This window comes from Lacerta agilis, chromosome 13 (assembly GCF_009819535.1).
Source record: "Lacerta agilis isolate rLacAgi1 chromosome 13, rLacAgi1.pri, whole genome shotgun sequence".
Classification (NCBI taxonomy): domain Eukaryota; kingdom Metazoa; phylum Chordata; class Lepidosauria; order Squamata; family Lacertidae; genus Lacerta; species Lacerta agilis.
This window is the reverse complement of record NC_046324.1, coordinates 39,614,882-39,634,991: the sequence shown is the minus strand read 5'-3', so window position 1 is coordinate 39,634,991 and position 20,110 is coordinate 39,614,882. Positions and strand designations below refer to the sequence as shown.

Genomic DNA, 20,110 nt, shown 5'->3' with positions numbered 1-20,110 from the left:
GCAAAGGACGAAAACAGAACCTGAGGACTAGAAACTGTGCAGACGCAGTTACAGGTAGGTAGCCGTGTTGGTCTGCCATAGTCAAAACAAAATAAAGAAATAAAACAATCCATCCAGTAGCACCTTAGAGACCAACTAAGTTTGTTCTTGGTAGGAGCTTTCGTGTGCATGCACACTTCTTCAGATATGATTCTTCAGATCTGAAGAAGTGTGCGCATGCACACGAAAGCTCCTACCAAGAACAAACTTAGTTGGTCTCTAAGGTGCTACTGGATGGATTGTTTTATTTTTTTATTTTATGCAGACGCAGTTAGCTCGCGGGCTGGCTCTCCACGAGTGTTTCGCAAATTTGATTTTCTCTCTCCACCCCCTTGCATTTGAAGAAGAAAGGATATCTAACCTTAATTCTTCTGATAAATCTTCACATTGCTTTAATTCTCGAGGATCGGGAGCGAAAGCTGCAGCTGTTCTAAAGCATGCTCTATTTCATTTCTTTTGTAAAGGTGCATTGCGGAACTACCACCCAGAAACTGCCACCCACTTGTCAAGAAACAACCAGGAGCACAGAGTAGACCCATTGAAATTAAGACATGGTTAACTTAGCTCTATTAGCATCAACAGGTCAACTATGAGTAAAAGTTAGCTACGGGCAACCCATCGAAATCAACAGGCATGACTAACCTTCACAACTGACAACAAGGTCTGGGTAACCACTGTTGCCTTCTTCAGTGGGGTTGTTCTTTGACAGATCCCCACACCTTTACAACACCCGTGCTGCTGACTCTCAAACTTTGGGACTTTTGAAATATATACAATAAAAATAACCATCAATTTGAGTCGTGCGACTCCATTTGGGTCTAGTAGACCCAAAAAGCTTAAGCAATGTGGACAGCTCTGGGTAGCCAAGTGCATCTGGTTGGGCTGCTGCTGCTGCAATGGATTGCTTTGAAGTCACTTCAGCACCAGATTTGGGGGGGGGGGTGTTGCTGTATTTTGCCAGATCAAAGCTGGCAACCCTACAAGGACCTTCATGGGGGTTCCCTGCTCAGAGGTCCCGGACCAGGCAAGGCGAGGCCAAGCCCCCAGCTCCGTCTGGAGCAGCAGGCGTCTCGGGCGCCAGGGGGTGCTGGGCGCCGCCGCCTCTCGGGCTGCTGGAAGGGCGGCGAGACGGGGCGGAGAGCAGGCGGGGGCGCGTTCTGGGGGGCGGGGGTGCCGCCTGCGGGGGCGGGGCAGTCGCGATGGAACCCCACCGGCCGGGATCGCGCTGCGGGGGGTGATGCGCTTCCTCCGCCAGTGACCGGGCGCCGACGCCTCTGCTCTCCGCAGTCCCCACCATGAGCCACGCTGTGCCTCCTCCCGTTTTCCTGTCGGCCGAAGAAGTGGAGAAGCATTTCCCCGCCACCAGCCGGCTCATCCCCGCTCTGGCCACGGCCCTGGCCAACTTCTCCCGCGGCGCCGAGGGAGGCGTCGTGCAGCCGGTGCGCACCGTGGTGCCGATCCAGAAGTACAGCGGGTGAGGACCCAGGATAGGGAGGGGGGATCTCCTGCAAGGTATATACCCAGATGGTGTGGGGTTTTTTTTGCGGGGGGGATGCATCGATTTATTGACTTATGCAATAAAGATAATGGATGGGATTCAAGGGTAGGTGCTAACTCCTTGGGGCTCTGGGTGCCCGAGCGCCCACAAAACTCCATATGAAGAGGCCGGGCACCCACACATTTCGGTACAGCGTACCTGGCACCCACGACCCAGGGCACCCACGGTCTCGGGGCCAAGCTGGCACTCCTGGATTGAAGTTACTGCTACTATCAGAGTAGACCCATTGGATTTAATGGACGCAACTTATTCACGCTTATTAACTAGTCCGCTCTGAGTACAAGTTAGTTGAATGCAATCCAACTAAGTCTTACATAAGAGGAAACCCGGTGGAATTCGTTCCAATAATTTCAGCCGCGGGTCAGCTCCCAGAACGACTAAAGTTGGTTACGGATAAACTGGGATCTTTCTGTGCTGGCAGCACTCTGTGGGCTTCCCTGGGAGTAAATCCATGGGATCTGGTCATAGGTTGGATCCAGACATAGCCTGCTATGATCCTAAACCCACTTTACCTGGAAATGAGCTCCCTGTGCATTCAATAAAGCTTCCTTTTGAGTAGGCATGGTTAAAAATCGTGTTGTTAGTCACGCTTTGAGTAGATGTGTTGACATCGGTGGGGCAACTTAGCAATAAAAAAAGACAAACAACGAAGAAGAAATAACTATTCTTACACACAATTTACAAGTTTAAAACCATATATATATTTAAATTGGCACATGCTAACGTTCAGTAAAGTAAGTGCAACAAAATAAGGAATCCAATCAGGCATGTACAAACCAGTTTCAAGCATAGTCATATAACTGTTGGGTTTTATTTTGCTGAATTTCATAATGTGTACATAATAAAAGCAATTGCTGTTTTCACTGCACAGGGAAGAAAGGGAGTGAGTAATGCTGAATTGTGCTCTCGGCAGTTACTAACTTAAAGTTCAATTGATTTCATGGGGTCTGCTCTAAGCAGAACTATCGCCTAGATCCAGCTTTGTGAATGAACATGCATAGAATGGGTCACTTTTGCTTTTTAGAAAATCTTTACCTACAGTCACCAAAGGCTGTAAAGGTACCCCTGTCTGTTAAGTCCAGTCACAGACGACTCTGGGGTTGCGGCGCTCATCTTGCTTTACTGGCTGAGGGAGCTGGCGTACAGCTTCCGGGTCACGTGGCCAGCATGACTAAACCGCTTCTGGCGAACCAGAGCAGCGCACGGAAACGCCGTTTACCTTCCCGCCGAGCGGTACCTATTTATCTACTTGCACTCTGACGTGCTTTCGAACTGCTAGGTGGGCAGGAGCAGGGACCCAACAACGGGAGCTCATCCCGTCGCAGGGATTCGAACTGCCCGACCTTCCGAACAGCAAGCCCTAGGCTCAGTGGTTTAGACCACAGCGCCACCCACGTCCCTCATCAAAGGCTGTACTTTCCCCATTTTGTTCCCTTTTGAACCATAGAGTCCATGAACGCACATTTGAGTGGATGCCTGCACAGGTGATTCCAGCATTGGGGACTAGATGACCCTTTGGGTATGCTCCAACTCTATAATTCTGTGCCTCTGTGTGCTCTCTGAAGTAAACCCTGTTGAGTTCAATGGGGCTTACTCCTAGGAAAGTGGACATAGGATCGTAGATGGGGGCAGAGAATTCTTGGAATGGGGCCTGGGAAGCTTCATTAACTGCAAGCAAAACCCTACAACACAGCTATAAAACTTTGGCACCAGTTTGGAGTGAATTGGACAACGTTGGATTTCTGGGTGTTAACTTTGAACTGCAGCTTGATGTATCAATTACTCATTTAGGGGTGTGGCACACTACAAAGCGGCTGCAAAACTTTGGCACCCGTATGGAGGGGACCCAAAAATTCAAGGTTTGTAGTTAATGAAGCCAGCCTAGGAAGCATCCGCAGCCCTGCTGGCCAAGTTGGAAGATGTAGGAACATTTTGTTGGTAATCTTTCAAGCTGGTGTAATTGAGCCCTTCCCTGGGAAACCTATTGGCTTAGGATCCTGCAGATCTGTGGCTGACCCAGCTCTGCCGCACACCCCATAGTGCCCATTTTTGGGACTCTCTGCACCAGTTTCTTCACTGCCTGTGCTTTTGACATTAATCAGGGTGTTATGGTTGCACCCTAGGGTGTCCCCAAACTCCTTGCTGTGCCCAGATGCTGCTGTCATAAATGCTGACTGTGCTGATGGCACTCGGGTTTCTGCTTTGATTGACTCTGTACACTTCTAAATTGTTGTTCTTTCCAAGTAGAATTCAGTCACCCAAGCACATAAAAATGAGCTAAGCAAATTGTGAGCTGTTGATAATGACAGTCAGGAGCCTTGCGGTCTACTAGAAGATGAGAACATATTTATTGTGGCAACTGTGTGTGTGTGTGTGTGTCTGTCTGTGTACTGGCTCCGTGGAAGTGCTGCTCTCCAAATTCACTTACCCACAGCAGACCTGCCAACCTGCTTTGCTGAACCTTAAATTGTTTCAAAAGCTTAGCCTGCGTTTTTATGGGGGGGGGGGAAGAGAAAACAAGTTGCATCTGTGGCGATTTGCTTGAGCGTTTGCCACTCTGGGCTCCTTTGGGAGGAAAGGCAGGGTAAAAATTCAATAAAGAAATGAACAAAGAAATGATCGCCAAGGCCTTTCACTGACACCTGCCTTGGGCTGCCTATAAAACAGGGGTAGGAAATCTCTGGTCCCCCCCATGTGCCAGGCATTGGCTTGGCAGTATGTGCCAATGAGGGCATTGGCAGGGGAAAACTCTTACCTCCTGGAGCTGCTGGCACCATGAAAATAAGCTTCCTAGGACTCCTCCCAGAGGGGCACCACTAAAAGCAGATGGCCGCACTGGCCAGCACTTATGAAAGAGCCCTCGAACCTTGTGCCAGCCCTGGTGGCTTAAGTTATTCATTACACTTTCTTTAAAGTTTTAGATTAACTTGCTAGCTTAGTTGGTGCGGGAACAGACCACACTTGAATGATCATCGCACTGCCTCTGTCTTCTGCTTGTAAGCTTTTTAGGGATCATGCCTGCCTACAGCGCCAAAGATGACGCTTTGACAACCAAGCTGGTGACCTTTTATGAGCACACGGCGGATCCTGCAGTTCCTTCCCATCAAGCAACAGTGCTCCTGTTTGAGCCAAGCAACGGCACTCTCAAAGCTGTAAGTCTCCCAAGGCAACAGTGAGCACAACTTGAACCGCTTTAGCCCCACCAACCTCAGGCTGCCCTCAACCAGCTGACTGCCTACCTACCTGCCTTTCCCCTTGCACTCGGTCCAGGAGGCGGCCCCAGCTGTCAGCTTTCTCCTCCTCCTCCCTAATCTCAGAGTTGTGCTTGCAGAACCCATCAGGTAGGAGGTGGGGACAAAAGTAGGGGATAGACAGGCTCCGCCTGTCATTATCTCTGGCGCCACCTACTGTTGGACTCCTTGCCTCCCTCCCAATCAATCCCAAAGGGCCCTAGACACCACTGCCTGGCACATGTAGGGCGGAGAAGAGCATGGCCCCCACCTCTATCAATGCGTGAGGGGTATTCCCTTGGAGGAGGGATTGATTCCATCAGACAAGGCCTCCTTCCACCTGCCTTGCCCCACCCCCTGGCCTTGGGACTCTTCATAAGGGAGCTGGTCCTGGAGGAAGGACTGTGAGGGGAGAGACTCCATCAGGCAAGGCCTCCTTCCACCTGGCTTGCCCCACCCTCTGGCCCTAGGAGTCCTCAGAAGGGAGCTGGTCCTGGAAGAAGAACTGTGAGGGGAGAGGCCTCTTTCCACCTGCCTTGCCCCACCTTCTAGTCTTTGCTTCTCAATTTGTATTGTATTTAATGTACTGTGGCTTGCTGATGTTTTATTGATTAGTTTAGAAATTGTTTATTGTAAATGTTGAGTGGATTTCTGTTTAACTTTTATATGTTGATATTATTTTATATTACCAATAATTGTTGAATGTTACTTTTTGATGTAGGTTGCTTAAAGTTTTGTTTTATTATCACATTTTTTATTGCATTGTATTGTTACTTGATGTACATTTTTTGTTTCTTCTGCTTGTAAACCGCCTTGAGTATCGTAAGATAGAAGGCGGTATACAAATAAAAAATTATTATTATTATTATTATTATATTGTCAATCCAATCTGGGAATTGTAGCTCTCTGCAGGGAACAGGAATCTCCTAATGCCGCTCAGCTTAACAAGCCACACTTCCCAGGATCCTTTGGGAGGAAGCCATGACGGTTTAAAGTGGCATGATACAACTTTAAGGTGTTGCATGGATGGGCCTTGTCCGCCTGAGGAATAGCATTTTGTACTGAACTTGCATCTTGATGTTTTTCTTTTCGTTCTGTTTGATGTTCTCCTTTGGAAAGGTCATGGATGGTAGCGTCATAACAGCCAAGCGGACGGCGGCTGTTTCTGCGATAGCCACCAAGGTGGGTGCTTTTTATTAAGTGGGATGAAGAAAGGGACTGTGGTTTGGGGAATACGGCAGCGCCGTCTTTACCATATGCGCCGCCAGGATGCAAAGATCCGCCCAGCGCCCCCAAATTTAGTTTAGCCCCTAAATTTTATTATGCTTATGTCAGACACCACGCTTACGCCTTATCTCTTGTTTACGAAAGGAGGGCGGAAAAAGAAACAATTTTTTTTATTTGCTCATTTATTTACAATACACTTATACTTAAGTATGCAACACCACCACACTTAAACTTATAAGTATTGTTTAGGCACCTAACATAATATTTTGATGTAAAAGTTAATTTCAAATGTTAATGTCAAGAGCCGCCGTTGAGTCTGACAAGTGCCGCCATTGTGAATGACAAGCGCTGCCACTGGCGCGGTGCATCTTTGGTAAATGAGCACACAAAGCCGAAAGTCCTTTAGTGAAACAGTAGGTATACATTTCGGTAATACCTAGGTATATATGTATTTTGTTTTTCTAGCTTGATCAAAATTATTTATTATTTCATAACAGGTAGATAGTTAAGAGCTTAGGTGGCTTCAGCCGTGGGCGCCTGGTGCCCCCCAGAATTTGGTGCTCCGGGTGCCTTGCACCTCTGGGTAAAAATGGCCCTGGAAAATGGCATGGTGGGCCAAATTGGAAACCCCCCTGTCCAGCAGGCCAGGATTGACCTGCAGGCTGGGTGTTCCCCACCCCTGATAGAAGGCCATGGACTTTAGGGTTGGCAAAAGTTGTTAATATGAAAGGTGCCATATGAACAAGTTTTTTACCCTCCCCTGTTGGATATATTTTCAGTTCTTAATGCCGGAGGATTCTGAAGTGCTGTGTATCCTAGGAGCTGGTGCTCAAGCCTACAGCCACTACGAGATTTTCACAGAGATGTTCTCGTTTAAGGAGGTAGGAAGTTCAATTAAACCAATATTTATATATATATATATATATATATATATATATATATATATATATATATATATATATATATATATTTTTAACCAATTTACCACTCGGCAATAGCCTCTGCCTTAGGCATTTCTAGCATGCACAGAGTACCTGTTGATTTCTCTGGCACCTTTTGGTCCCTCACCCCAGGGGCAGAGGAAGGAAGGTGCAATGGGTGCAGGCCGCCCTGGGTGTCAGCACTGAGGGGGTGACAAAATGGCAGGCGGCACTCACCGCGGGGCCTGCAGCGCGCCTGAGCCACGTGTCTCTCCTGGGAGTGACTCGGTGGCTTGGGCGCCCACAGGCTCCGCACTGCCCCAAACAGTCCCCCCACTGCCTCCCCCCCAGCTGTAGGGCAACTGAGTGGGAAGACGCAGGCAGACTCCGGAGGCCCCGCAGTGCACTCCACCCCTATGGGCTGCTCGCCGCACCCCTGGGTGTGCCACCCCAGGCGCCCAAACGGCTTCCTCCACCACTGCCTCCCCCCTTAATCTCTTAATCAGGGGTGGGCATACTGCAAGATTGTGGGATCTGCTTTGTTTCTTAAAGGTAAAGGTAAAGGGACCCCTGACCATTAGGTCCAGTCATGTCCGACTCTGGGGTTGCAGCATCATCCTGCGTTAATGGCCGAGGGAGCTGGCGTACAGCTTCCGGGTCATGTGGCCAGCATGACTAAGCCGCTTCTGGCGAACCAGAGCAGTGCACAGAAATGCCATTTACCTTCCTGCCGGAGCGGTACCTATTTATCTACTTGCACTTTGATGTGCTTTCGAACTGCTAGGTGGGCAAGAGCTAGGATCAAGCAACGGGAACTCACCCCGTTGCGGGGATTCGAACCGCCGACCTTCTGATCAGCAAGCCCTAGGCTCAGTGGTTTAACCCACAGTGCCACCCATGTCCCAGCTTTGTTTCTTAGGAACCCCAAAATTCACCAGCTGGAGCCAAGTGTAAATCACGGCATAGAGTTAAGGAAGAAGATATCTCTGAGGGTACCTCAGCCTCTCAGGGATTTGTTCTCCCAGCCCCCAGCTTTGCAAAGAAAGAATAAGACATTTTAGTAGAGGCTGCGGCATTGATAAAATAGAACCAATTATCAAGGGTTCTTAGGTATACTACAATATTGTATAAATTTCTCTTTCAACAGTCTGGCTTACAGAGTTAATTTCTATTTTCTTCTTTCACTTCTACTCATCCTGCGGAGAAAATCAGATAGAGAACAAAGTCAGCATCAGCATTACAGGGATCAAAAAAGAAATCGTTGCCAGCAAATTGACTTCCATGATTCCCATGTTCTTCAAAGCTGCTAAAGATGTAGCCTGGGGATTTATTTTCAGTTCCAGAAATGAACTCTCTGTTGTTTTTGCTGGGATCAGGGATCCTGTGCCAGATTAGTGCCTGGTGGGGGGTGGCAAGGCCTGGCCTGGTGCTACAAGGGAGGAGAGTGTAAGGAAAGGTTGGGATTACTTTGTAGACATTCTGGCCTGGCCTCCTTAGAGTGTGAGCACCGATTGTTGACACCTGCTTATCTCCTTGGCTGGCTGGGCCCATTTGAGGTGACAGCAATTACAAGAATACCATTCAGCTGCAGAGGCATTAATAACATTCAGCTCCGGAGGCAGGAGACCACCCACCTTTCTTCTCACCTCTTAGAGCAAAAAATAGACCCCTAAGAAGCCTAGGGTTGGCTGGTTCAAAATCTGAGTGGACATATGAGAGCCATATTCAAACATCCCAAGGGCTGGCACATGGAAGATGGAGCAAGCTTGTTTTCTGATGCTCCAAAGGTTAGGATCTGAGCCAATGGATTCAAATGACAAGAAAGGAGATTCTAACTAAATTTTAGGGAAAAACTCTCTGACAGTCAGAGCTGTTCGATGGTGGAAAGGACTACAGTCATAACTTGGAAGCCGAACGGAATCCGTTCCAGAAGTCCATTCGACTTCCAAAATGTTCAGAAACCAAGGTGCAGCTTCCGATTGGCTGCAGGAAGCTCCTGCAGCCAGTCAGAAGCCATGGAAGCCACATTCGGGTTCCAAAAGAATGTTCGCAAACCGGAACACTCACTTCCGGGTTTGCGGCATTTGGGAGCCGAAACGTTTGACTCCCAAGGCGTTCGTCAACCAAGGTAAGACTGTGCATGGGAAGATGGTGGACTCTCCTTCATTGGAGGTTTTCAAATGGGTTGGATGGCCATCTGTCAGGGATGATTCCTGCATTGCAAGGGATTGGACTAGATGACCCTTGGGGTACCTTCCAGTTTCCTTCCAATTCTATGATCCTAGGGATATAAAATACCCTGTTATAACACTTGAAGCCACTGTCCATCTTCTGATTGCACGTTGCTGCTTCTTTTACCTGGTCCTGGAGTCCTGGACCTCACTGCCATTGCATGAGGTCAAGCATGGTCGAGGAATGCATTAGGGACTGGCAAATTAATTTTATGCATTTTCTTGTGTTTACACTCTCCTGGAAAAGTTTCCACAGGTCCCCCGTCCATGTTGTAGGACTTCCTTGAGGCCAAGGTTTTATGTAGTCCCCGAGAGGGTCAAAAACCAGCCGCTCCATTTCCGTTGTAGGTGAAGATCTGGAATCGGACCAAGGAGAAGGCAGAGAAGTTTGCTCGCTCAGTTCATGGGCCGGTCCAAGTCTGCTCTTCTGCTCAGGAGGCTGTCACTGGGGCGGACGTGATTGTAACAGTCACAATGGCAACAAAGCCAATTTTGCATGGAGAATGGGTGAAGCCCGGGGCCCATATCAACGGTAATGTATGCTTTGTGTATGGATTTCTCTCTCTCTGGTTACTTAAAGGATGTTTGACTTTGTTGGATCCAGGCAGCATGATAAGGTCCAAATACTAGCGGAAATGGGACCTGTTTTCTGGTGTTCCAAAACAACTCCTTAAAGAGACAAGGGAGGGTTTTTTTGGCTAAACGTTAGGAAGAGCTTCCAAATAATTTGAGCTGTTCAACCCAGAAGCAGGCTCCTTTGGAAGTGATGGACTCTCCTTTACTGAAGGATTTAAAGCAAGGGGTCAGGATCCTTGGTTCCATCTTCCTGGCCAACATCTCAGCTGGGCAAAGCCACTCACTTGTCCATCTCCTGATATCACCATGATGGAGGAGAGGAAAATTGATGGCTGTTCGCCATGATGGCTATGCTCTGCCTCCATGGTCAGAGGTAGTAATGCTTTTGCGTACCATTTGCTGGCAACTACAGGACGCGGGTGGTGCTGTGGGTTAAACCACAGAGCCTAGGGCTTGATGATCAGAAGGTCAGCAGTTCGAATCCCCACGATGGGTTGAGCTCCTGTTGCTCGGTCCCTGCTCCTGCCAACCTAGCAGTTCGAAAGCACGTCAAAGTGCAAGTAGATAAATAGGTACCACTCTGGCGGGAAGGTAAACGGCGTTTCCGTGCGCTGCTCTGGTTCGCCAGAAGCGGCTTAGTCATGCTGGCCACATGACCCGGAAGCTGTACGCCGGCTCCCTCAGCCACTAAAGCAAGATGAGCACCGCAACCCCAAAGTCGTCTGCAACTGGACCTAATGGTCAGGGGTCCCTTTACCTTTACCTTTACAGGAAGGGGAGAGAACCGTGGCTTCAGGTCCTGCTTGGAGACTTTCCCACAGGCATCTGGTTGGCCACCGTGAGAACAGGAGGCTGGACTAGATGGGCCATCGACCTGATCCACCAGACTCTTAAGTATATATGCTCTTATCAGCTGGTCGGCGGTGACAACAAGCCTTTCTTGCCAAGAAACAGTCTGAAGCAGTAGCATAAGTGGAGTAATGAGACAGACATGGAGCAGAAGGATCTAGGTGTGGTGCAAGATTGGCTGTGAACATTCAACAAAAGTGTTAGCATTGCTCCCAGAAATAGGCTTAGTTGGAAATGGAAAAAAGAAAAGCACCTTTCTTTAATTGGCATCTTGCAAAGGATTAGCTGGTCCAGATTAACTGGTTTTAAAGAGGCGGCGCTAATCATTTTACCATAAGGATATGAGGCACACTTACATTGGGCTGCAGTCTGTTAAAATTGGTAGGATTCGCTTCTACACAATGTAGAAAACATAAAAAACATTCCTGAGGCTCACCTGTATTCACTAATTACTCAGTACAGAATTTCATGATAGAGGCACCAATTTGAATATACTGTAATATTGGGGGGCCCTAGGTAAGAACCACCCCACCCTGCCCCATCCGTCACAAGACACAGCGCACACATCCCATTTGAACAGCAATGCCCATTAACTTTGAGGGAAAGCCCCCTCAAATATATTATTGGGAGGGGGAGGGACCTCAGCCTCTAGGAATTGGCTCCTCCTTCCATTGTGAGTTCTCTGAGTGGGGACCAATCACATCTCTTTCCAGGGTTTGGCTCTATTCTCTGATGAATACCTTCACAGCAGATGAAGAACCCGCCGGTTCTTTCTTGGAAAATTTCTTTGAAATCTGGTTTATTCTCATTTTACTTCCCGAAGTGACCTCCCAGGGCTAAAAGGTCCCTGCAGATGTCTCCTTTCTTTACATTAGACCCATTGAGATTAATGAACCTCAGTTAATTGTGTGCGTTAATTTCTTCTCTTGAGTAGAATCTTGTTGCATCATATCACCCACTCCACTTCTGTCCTGCGTTGTCTGCAAAGGACATAGAAAGGGATTCATGGAAGCGAATGGGAGGTGCAATTCAAGATTTCATCACTGTCTGACCGATTTCCACCCGCCCCTTCATAATCAATGCTTTGTCTGATGGATTCGTCATATTGTGTAGAGGCACATTGCGAAGGGTTGGGAGACAATTGGTGTCCTCGTTCACCACCGCAACACATAAACAAAGCACTGCCTATCCTTGCGTCACCACACTTCCCAGGGAACTCATTTCTAACGCTTGAGCAGGTTTTCAGGGAAAAAAATTGTCTTTCTCTGTTTTGTATAGCTGCTTTCTGTCGCATTCTTTATATCCACTGATCGTGGCTCATTCTCCTTAATTATAGGTTTTGGATGAAAACAAAATTATAGGTTTTGGATGGAAACAAAAAAACAACAACACCCCTACAGCAAAATCTCTCCTAAAATTTCAAGTGATGCAATCAAATATTGTCAAATGTGTAAGGGCTTTCAACCGGATGATGGGTTGAAAGTGTGCCACATTGGTACGTTAAAAAAAAAAAAACTTTGCCAAATAGCTAAGCCTGCCCTGATCCAGTAGTGTAGGATTCTATTGCCTCTTGTGAGGATTCTAACATCATGCCAGTTGTCTGAAGGAAGACCTGTATGGCAGGATCTTATCTGGACTCATTTGCAACAAGACACCCCGAAGCAGTTCGCAAACATATGTAAAACAGTTATATGTTCTTTATCGAGGGCAAGACAGCCAGAACCACCAGTGGCATCAGCTGTTAAGTTAAAGAACTGTTAAGCAGAAGAATGTGTGAATTTGCTTTTTCCTCCTCCCCCTGTTTCCCGTTTTCCTTTTGAGTAATAATAATAATAATTTATTATTTGTACCCCGCCCATCTGGCTGGGTTTCCCCAGCCACTCTGGGCGGCTTCCAACAGATATTAGGATACATTAAAATATCACAGATTAAAAACTTCCCTGAACACAGCTGCCTTCAGATGTCTTCTGAATGTAAGGTAGTTGTTTATCTCTTTGACATGTCTTTGTAAGGCGCCCTAGAAGCCTCAGTTGCTGAACAGGTAGGATCTAAATGCTAGGGGGTATTCTTACCACAGAATTGTCCCCCTCCCCATGGCATATGACTCAAAATCAGTGGGTCAGCGTCTGGCTTCCTCACTGTGAGGAGAAGACTTGGGGCTGGGAGATCTTGTGCTACCAAATAGCCCCTGCCTCTATTTTGGTATGCTTGCCACTTCCGCTCTTGGGTGAATTTGAAGTGGGATCATATAACCATAGAATGATAAGAGTTGGAAGAGACCATAAGGCTCATCTAGTCCAACCCCCTGCAATGCAAGAAACTTTTGACCAGTGTGGGGCTCGAACCCATGACTCTGAGATTAAGAGTCTCAGGCTTTACCAACTGAGCTATCCCAGAGTAGGATGGATGGAGCCAGTCTGAGCGAACTGGTTCCATCTTCGCGGGCAGGATTTTATGTGGGAAGCGGTCTCGGAGGTGGGGCCAGTCTGGGTTCATAGGTTTCATTGAGAATTGTAGGTGAACCTGTGACAAAATTAAGGGCTTCTGGCATATGGTATATGAAGAGTTAATTAAAATATTTAAACAAACTATTGTAAGAAGAAGAAGAAGAAGAAGAAGAAGAAGAAGAAGAAGAAGAAGAAGCTTTTTTATTGGGTATACTAGATTCAGATATCGTTAGGGAAAACAAGACAATAATTCCTTTACGCAACAGTGGCAGCGAGAACCCTAATTGCAAAAAAATTGGAAAAATGAGACAGCACCAACAAAAAAGGAATGGCAAGAAAAATTATTTGATTACATTGAGTTGGCTAGAATGACAGTTGCAGTTAGGGGGTCAGTCTAAACAAAAAAATTAAAAAGAATGGGAAAAATACAGAGATTATCTTAAAAAGCAGTGCCCTCAAATTAATACCCGGGCTTGTTCTGATTAACTTTTGCAAAACAAATTATGGTATAAAAGCTTAAAATAGAAATAAAAGGGGGGGGGGGACAAAGTGAGAAGGAAACAGTTTACTCAATATGAAAGCAGACCTGCGTTGAGGACAAAGGAAGCCAACTAGAAGAAAAGAAGAACTGAAATATGGTTGCATGTTCATTATTTGTTTTGTAATGGTTCTTGTGTTTTTTTAAAAGTTTTTATACTCTTCTTTTTTAGTGTTATGTGTGTTTGTGTTGCAAAATAAAATAAATATGAAATGGGGGGGGGGGAATGAGAATTGTAGGTCTGTGAGGAGAATAGGGATCTCCTAACAACCCTTAATAAACTACAGCACCCAGGATTCTTTGGGGGGGAAGCCATCTCTGTTTAAAGTGGTATGATACTGCTTTCAGTGTATGATGTAGATGTGGCTACAGTAAATGATACAAGAGCATGAATGAAGCGCATGGTTCAGCCTGGAGTCATTTAACACCCTTTGTGTGTTAAGCATTAATATCGCTTCTGCTCTGCAAGAGTAATTCAAAGGCAATTGTCAGTTGTGAACAAATTGTACCCATAAGGTTGTGGTGATTGTCTTAACCCTTTTCATCTTGGGAGATAAATCTCCAGTTTGTTTGTTTCTGCCTTTTAGCCGTTGGAGCAAGCAGGCCTGACTGGCGGGAGCTGGACGATGATGCGATGAGGAACTCTGTGTTGTACGTCGATTCGAGAGACGCTGCTATCCGTGAATCGGGAGATGTCATTTTATCGGGGGTAAGCAAGAAGGGGAAGGGGGGGGTGGAGAGTTGTGTGTCTCCTTCTTTTACCAATACACTTTGTGTGAGTCCTTGAGACTTCTGCCCGAGGTAGCCACAAATACTTTTGGAGATTCCCGATAGTTTTCTGTGGGGGTGACCCCAAGTTTGAGGGGAAACTTTGGCAAAGGACCTTTTGAAGGACTCCTATATTTTGTGGCGCACTGCCCACAGGTTTACCTCACCGTTCCATCAAGTTAAATTTCCCACAATCCCCCTGTGTAGCATTGTTACTTCCATTGGAGCTGCCATTTTAATTTCCCACAATCCCCAGGAGTGACTCTACACAAGGGGGATTGTGGGGGAAGTTAAAATGGTGCTTTACACAGATGTCTGTGTTTACACATCAGGGCAGATGTCTGGACCCTCAGTCTCTGCTAGCTGCCTGAGGGTGCCAAGTGCTGGTGCCAGGCCTGGTTTTCTGTGGGGACTGAAATCTTAAGAAGCCTTAAGAACTTGTAACTGTCTTTAAAGGCAGGGCCAGAGCTCAGCGTGGGGAGAACCCGAAACTCTTCCCCCACCTCACCCCACAGGATTTCCTGCAAAATCTCAGGTTCCCCGAAGTCTTTCGACACCTTCCACTTGTGGTGCTGTTTTGGCTTTGAAAGCCATGCCGCGCTCAGTCTGAACCTCAGAAAAAAGGTGGAACCAGAGGATGACAAAAGGTCTGTGTTTGTTTTGCAGGCAAAGATTTATGCAGAGCTAGGTGAGGTGGTGCTGGGAACAAAACCAGCTTTGCGTGAGGAAACCACTGTGTTCAAGTCCCTGGGTAAGAATGGCCCCCTGCTGTGCATGAATAAGAGTGCAAGACAACGCTTTATTATTTATCCCACCCCCCACCCCCACCCCACCGCGTGGGAATACTGGTGATTATCTTCAAACTGACAACAGATTCCCCCCATTTAACAAAGACAGACATGCCTCTTTCCCTCCTTGAAGACACAAGACAGAAGTGATTAGCATCAACAGGGAAGCGAAGATGAATCAATGTATTGTTCGTCCTTGTACGCTACTTGAGCTATGATCGTAACTGCCTCCCCCCCCCCCCGACTTAAGAACCTAACAAGAGTCCTGCTGGGTCAGGCCAATGGACCATCAAATCCAGCATCCTGTTCTCACAGAGGCCAACCAGATGCCTCTGGGAAGCCCTAGAGCAGGGCATGTGCACCACAGCACTCTCCCCGTTTGCGATTCCCAGCAACAGAAGCATACAGTCTCCAACAGTGAAAGGAGAACATGGCCATTGTGGCTAGTAGCCAATAGCCCTGTCTTCCAGGCAGGCTGTCACATTAAACATTTATTCATTCATTTGCCTCATTTAAAAAAAAAAAAACTAAAAGAGTGTAAAACCATTCCAGGAACTGGGTGGGAGGTTTTTGTGACATCAAGGGGGGCATCAGCCAATCGGCACAACTTGAATAATAGAATTGGAAGGGACCATGAGGATCATCTAGCCTGGGGTTTCCCAAACTTGGGTCTCCAGTTGTTTTGGGACTACAACTCCCATCATCCCTAGCTAGCAGGACCAGTGGTCAGTCCCCCCTCCCAAAAAACAGCTGGAGACCCAGGTTTGGGAAACCCTGATTTAAAGTACACGGCTTCCTCCAAAGAACTCTGGGAGCTACAGTTCCTAGCCCTCTTAACAAACTACAGTTCCCAGGATTCTTTGGGGGAAGTTAATGTGCTTCAAATGCGTGGTGGCACTGGTGGAAGTTGGAGTTTAACAACATCTCAATGGCGGCATACTGGGGAAGGCTGGTGTAGATAGTATTAGAGCCTTGGGTCTTCTAGATGTTGCTAAACTACAACTCCCATCAGCCCCAGCAAGCATGGTCAATGGTCAGGGATGGTGGGAGTTCAACATCTGGAGGGTGTTGGGGAGACCCGGCCAGATGGGCGGGGGTATAAATAATAAATTATTATTATTGTTATTATTATTATTATTATTATTATTATTATTATTAATGGTTCCCCACATCTGTATCAGATGGACTCATGTATATGCAAATTTGCTTAATATGCAGACTCCTTGGAGTATTGTTGAATGCAGTAGAAGTGACAGATTTTAAAATTCTTGTGTATGATCTGATCATTCTTTTCCTCCAGAAAATACTGTGGGGTTCCCCTCATCCATGTTGACTGTGGTGTTAATTGTTGTTTATTTTAGGAATGGCGATTGAAGACACAGTCCCGGCGAAAATGATATTTGATTCCTGGTCGGCTGGCAGCTAAAATGAAGATCTTCCAATAATCCAAGCACCAAAACAATATTGTGAATGAAGTAGCATTTAGGGTTGTATTCCCACTTATAGCAGGAGCTGTTTTTAAAAAAATAAAAACGATAACATTACAGTCATACATTGGGTTGCGAACACTGCAGGTTGCGCGTTTTTGGGTTGCGGACTGCGCCGAACCCGGAAGTACTGGAACAAAATGACATCACATACATGCACAGAAGCACTGAATCGCGTCATGCGCATGCACAGATGTGGCGCTGCTGGTTGCGAATGCTGCAGGTTGCGAACGTGCCTCCTGCATGGATCATATTCTCAACCCGAGGTATGACTGTACAATCTTATACCCACTTACAATGGGAGAAAATCTCATTGAATTTGGGGGTGCTTTCTTTTGAGTCAATATGCATAGGATTGCAGTATAACTTTTTATTTTTTATAGTATTTCTGTTGAGGACAAAGTAGTTAAAATAGAAGAATAGAATAAAACAAATTTTTGGACATGCATAACCAATATTTTTTTCTGTCCACTTTGGTTTTGATTTACACTATTTAATTCTGTCTTGTGCTCACTGTGATGTAAACAGACACGGGGTTCACCCCCCCCAAAAAAATCTTTAGAAGGTTATATAATTTCTTGCTGCAAAGCATTAGGTTGAAAATTATTATCAATAATAATAATAGGCTCCAACCACCTTTTCGAGTCCCATTTGGCAGCTTAATTTCATATCTTCTCAAGGATGAGAAATAGTTCAAGAGGCTGATCTATGATTAAGCTTGCCACAGTTGTAAAATAATAAATAGAATTTGCAATTCTCTCTTACCTTCTCTGCCTTTCGTTGACATTGAGTGGATCAAGGAGGATTGCAAAAAAAATCATAATTGTGATGTGGGTCAAATCCTTTTGAGCGCTATTTGCTTAAAAAATAGAATAACATAATACTACGTTTTGTATTGTTTTAATACGTACTGACTTTTCCCTCTTACACTTTATTTTATTTTTCAATTGAATTGAGGCTGTGTTGGTTGAAAATCTCTGGTAATGGGTATTTACTGAATTCAGCTAAAAGATAAAATTGTTGTTTGCATTTTGATCAGATTTATTCCAAACATATCAGCATTTGGTGTTTTCACAAGAAGTGGAGTGGGTGTGCATGCCACGGTTTTCAAGATAACGCATGGTGTTTAAGAATGGATAGAGAGATGTCTCCCTCCCCTCAGAATACTAGAACTCAGGGTCATCCAATTAAACTAATTGGCAGGATGTTGTTGTTGTTCTTGTTTAGTCATGTCCGACTCTTTGTGACCCCATGGACCAGAGCACACCAGGCACTCCTGTCTTTCACTGCCTCCCACAGTTTGGTCAGACTCACGTTGGTATCTTCGAGAACACTGTCCAACCATCTCGTCCTCTGTCGTCCCCTTCTCCTTGTGCCCTCAATCTTTCCCAACATCAGGGTCTTTTCCAGGGAGTCTTCTCTTCTTATGAGGTGGCCAAAGTATTGGAGCCTCAGCTTCAGGATCTGTCCTTCCAGTGAGCACTCAGGGGTGATTTCCTTCAGAATGGATAGGTTTGATCTTCTTGCAGTCCATGGGACTCTCAAGAGTCTCCTCCGGCACCATAATTCAAAAGCATCAATTCTTCAGCAATCAGCCTTCTTTCAGCCTTCAGGATATTCAGGACCAAAAAAAAGCCCTTCTTAGCAGAACAGTTAATTTATATGCAGCATTCACTGCCACAAGTTGCAAGGATGTCCTGTGGCACATATGGCTTTGAGAGGAGAGAGGACCATTTTCATGAAAGTCTTATCAGTAGGCCTTTGGGTCTCATTCCACAGGGCGCTTGTTTTGTTCTAAAATTTCAGACCCACATTGCCAGCTTGACTTTTATTTCCCATGCGTGCATGGAGTGTCTTTTAGCCAACCTGATCTTTACAGCCTTACTAACAGTCTGAAGAAGTGTGCATGCACACGAAAGCTCGTACCAAGAACAAACTTAGTTGGTCTCTAAGGTGCTACTGGAAGGAATTTTTTTATTTTGTTTTGACAGTATGTAATATTATTGGCTGTAAAGTATTGGCTGTGCAGACTAAATATGAACAAAGGCAGGTTATCTGGTAACTGTCTTTCGTCATCTGGACTTCAAGTTCGTCCCTTTGCATTTGATTGCATTCCAGAGACCTTGACTTTATTCATTCCTTTGTACACTTCCTCCTCCTGGGGCTTTGGGCTACAGCCAACTTGCAGAAGACCTGCAGTTCATGTGCAGAGCATATGCTTGGCATGTAGAAGGTCCCATATTAAGTTCTTGGCTCACCTGGCTACTATATCTGAGGCAGCAGAGCTGGGGAAAGCTGCCCAAGTCCAGGGATCGAATTACCAGAGTCCTGGCCCAGATACCTTTTGTGACAGCTGTCTTAGCTATTGTTTCAAAAGGCTATATGGGCCTGAGGACTCACCCCCATGGCTCCCTGCCTCTACGTCCCTCTGTAATGTTATACTTGCTGAAGAAGGCAGTCTGGCCTCCACCTCTGCAATGCTTTGTTTTCCGAGGTTGTCTGTTGTGATCCCAGGGTCTGACTCTCCATATTTGGGGAGACCCTGTTAAGTGAAGAGACTTCATCAGAGGCGGTGCCAGCCTTCCAGCTTGAGGTACAGCTCTACTTAACACTCCGTTTGAGGCTGCTTTTTGCTGAAGCAACATTTGAGCCTTGCTGCTGTGAGTCTCCAGCTTGAATTCCTCATGGAGCTGTCCAAGGTGCTATCTGCAACCTGAACTTCCCGTGTTCTCTTGGGCTACATACACACTATACATTTAAAGCGCCTGGCTTCACCCCCCAGAGAATCATGGGAACTGTTGTTTGCTAAGAGTCCTGGGAATTGTAACTGAGGAGCAAACTACAACTCCCTGGATTCTTTAAGGGGGAGCCAGGCACTTTAAATGCATTACACGTATGCTAAGGATGTGTCTTTCCTTTCCTTTGTCTTATCTTTTTTTGCATCACCAGAAGCAAGTATCTGTTGGCTTCTGCTTTGCATTGCTGGAAGCTGGACTCTGCCCTGCTTTGCATTTTCTGCTTACCCATACCCTGAACATTTACTGTGATCTCACACCTGCTTCCCTGGGACGCGGGTGGCGCTGTGGTCTAAACCACTGAGCCTTGGGCTTGCCAATCGTAAGGTCAGCGGTTCGAATCCCTGCGACAGGGTGAGCTCCCATTGCTCGGTTCCAGCTCCTGCCAACCTAGCTGTTCAAAAGCACGTCATAGTGCAAGTAGATAAATAGGTACCGCTCCAGTGGGAAGGTAAATGGCGCTTCCGTGTGCTGCTCTGGTTCACCAGAAGCGGCTTAGTCATGCTGGGCACATTACCTGGAAACTGTACGCCGGCTCCCTCGGCGAGATGAGCGCCGCAACCCCAGAATTCTACATGACTGGACCTAATGGTCAGGGGTCCCTGTCCCTTTACCTTTACCTTTAAACAGCGGAAAAGGAAGGAAGGAAGGAAGGTA

The 20,110-nt window shown here is 46.5% G+C and overlaps 1 protein-coding gene across 1 annotated transcript; it reads left to right on the top strand.

Moving 5' to 3' along the window:
- The first annotated feature begins 1,259 nt into the window (after window positions 1-1,259).
- Window positions 1,260-16,717, top strand: CRYM (crystallin mu). The gene is made up of 8 exons (XM_033167599.1): window positions 1,260-1,513; window positions 4,599-4,749; window positions 5,947-6,009; window positions 6,834-6,935; window positions 9,554-9,737; window positions 14,203-14,324; window positions 15,050-15,134; window positions 16,533-16,717. Exons 1-8 carry the CDS (start codon window positions 1,335-1,337, stop codon window positions 16,595-16,597), a joined length of 951 nt encoding a protein of 316 aa, XP_033023490.1. The 5' UTR covers window positions 1,260-1,334; the 3' UTR covers window positions 16,598-16,717.
- The last annotated feature ends 3,393 nt before the right edge of the window (window positions 16,718-20,110 follow it).

Coding starts and splice junctions, on each gene's coding strand:
- CRYM (XM_033167599.1), top strand. CDS start 1,335: ATGAGCCACGCTGTGCCTCCTCCCGTTTTCCTGTCGGCCGAAGAAGTG. Junction 4,750..5,946: donor GCAACGGCACTCTCAAAGCT/GTAAGTCTCCCA, acceptor TCCTTTGGAAAG/GTCATGGATGGTAGCGTCAT. Junction 6,936..9,553: donor AGATGTTCTCGTTTAAGGAG/GTAGGAAGTTCA, acceptor TTTCCGTTGTAG/GTGAAGATCTGGAATCGGAC.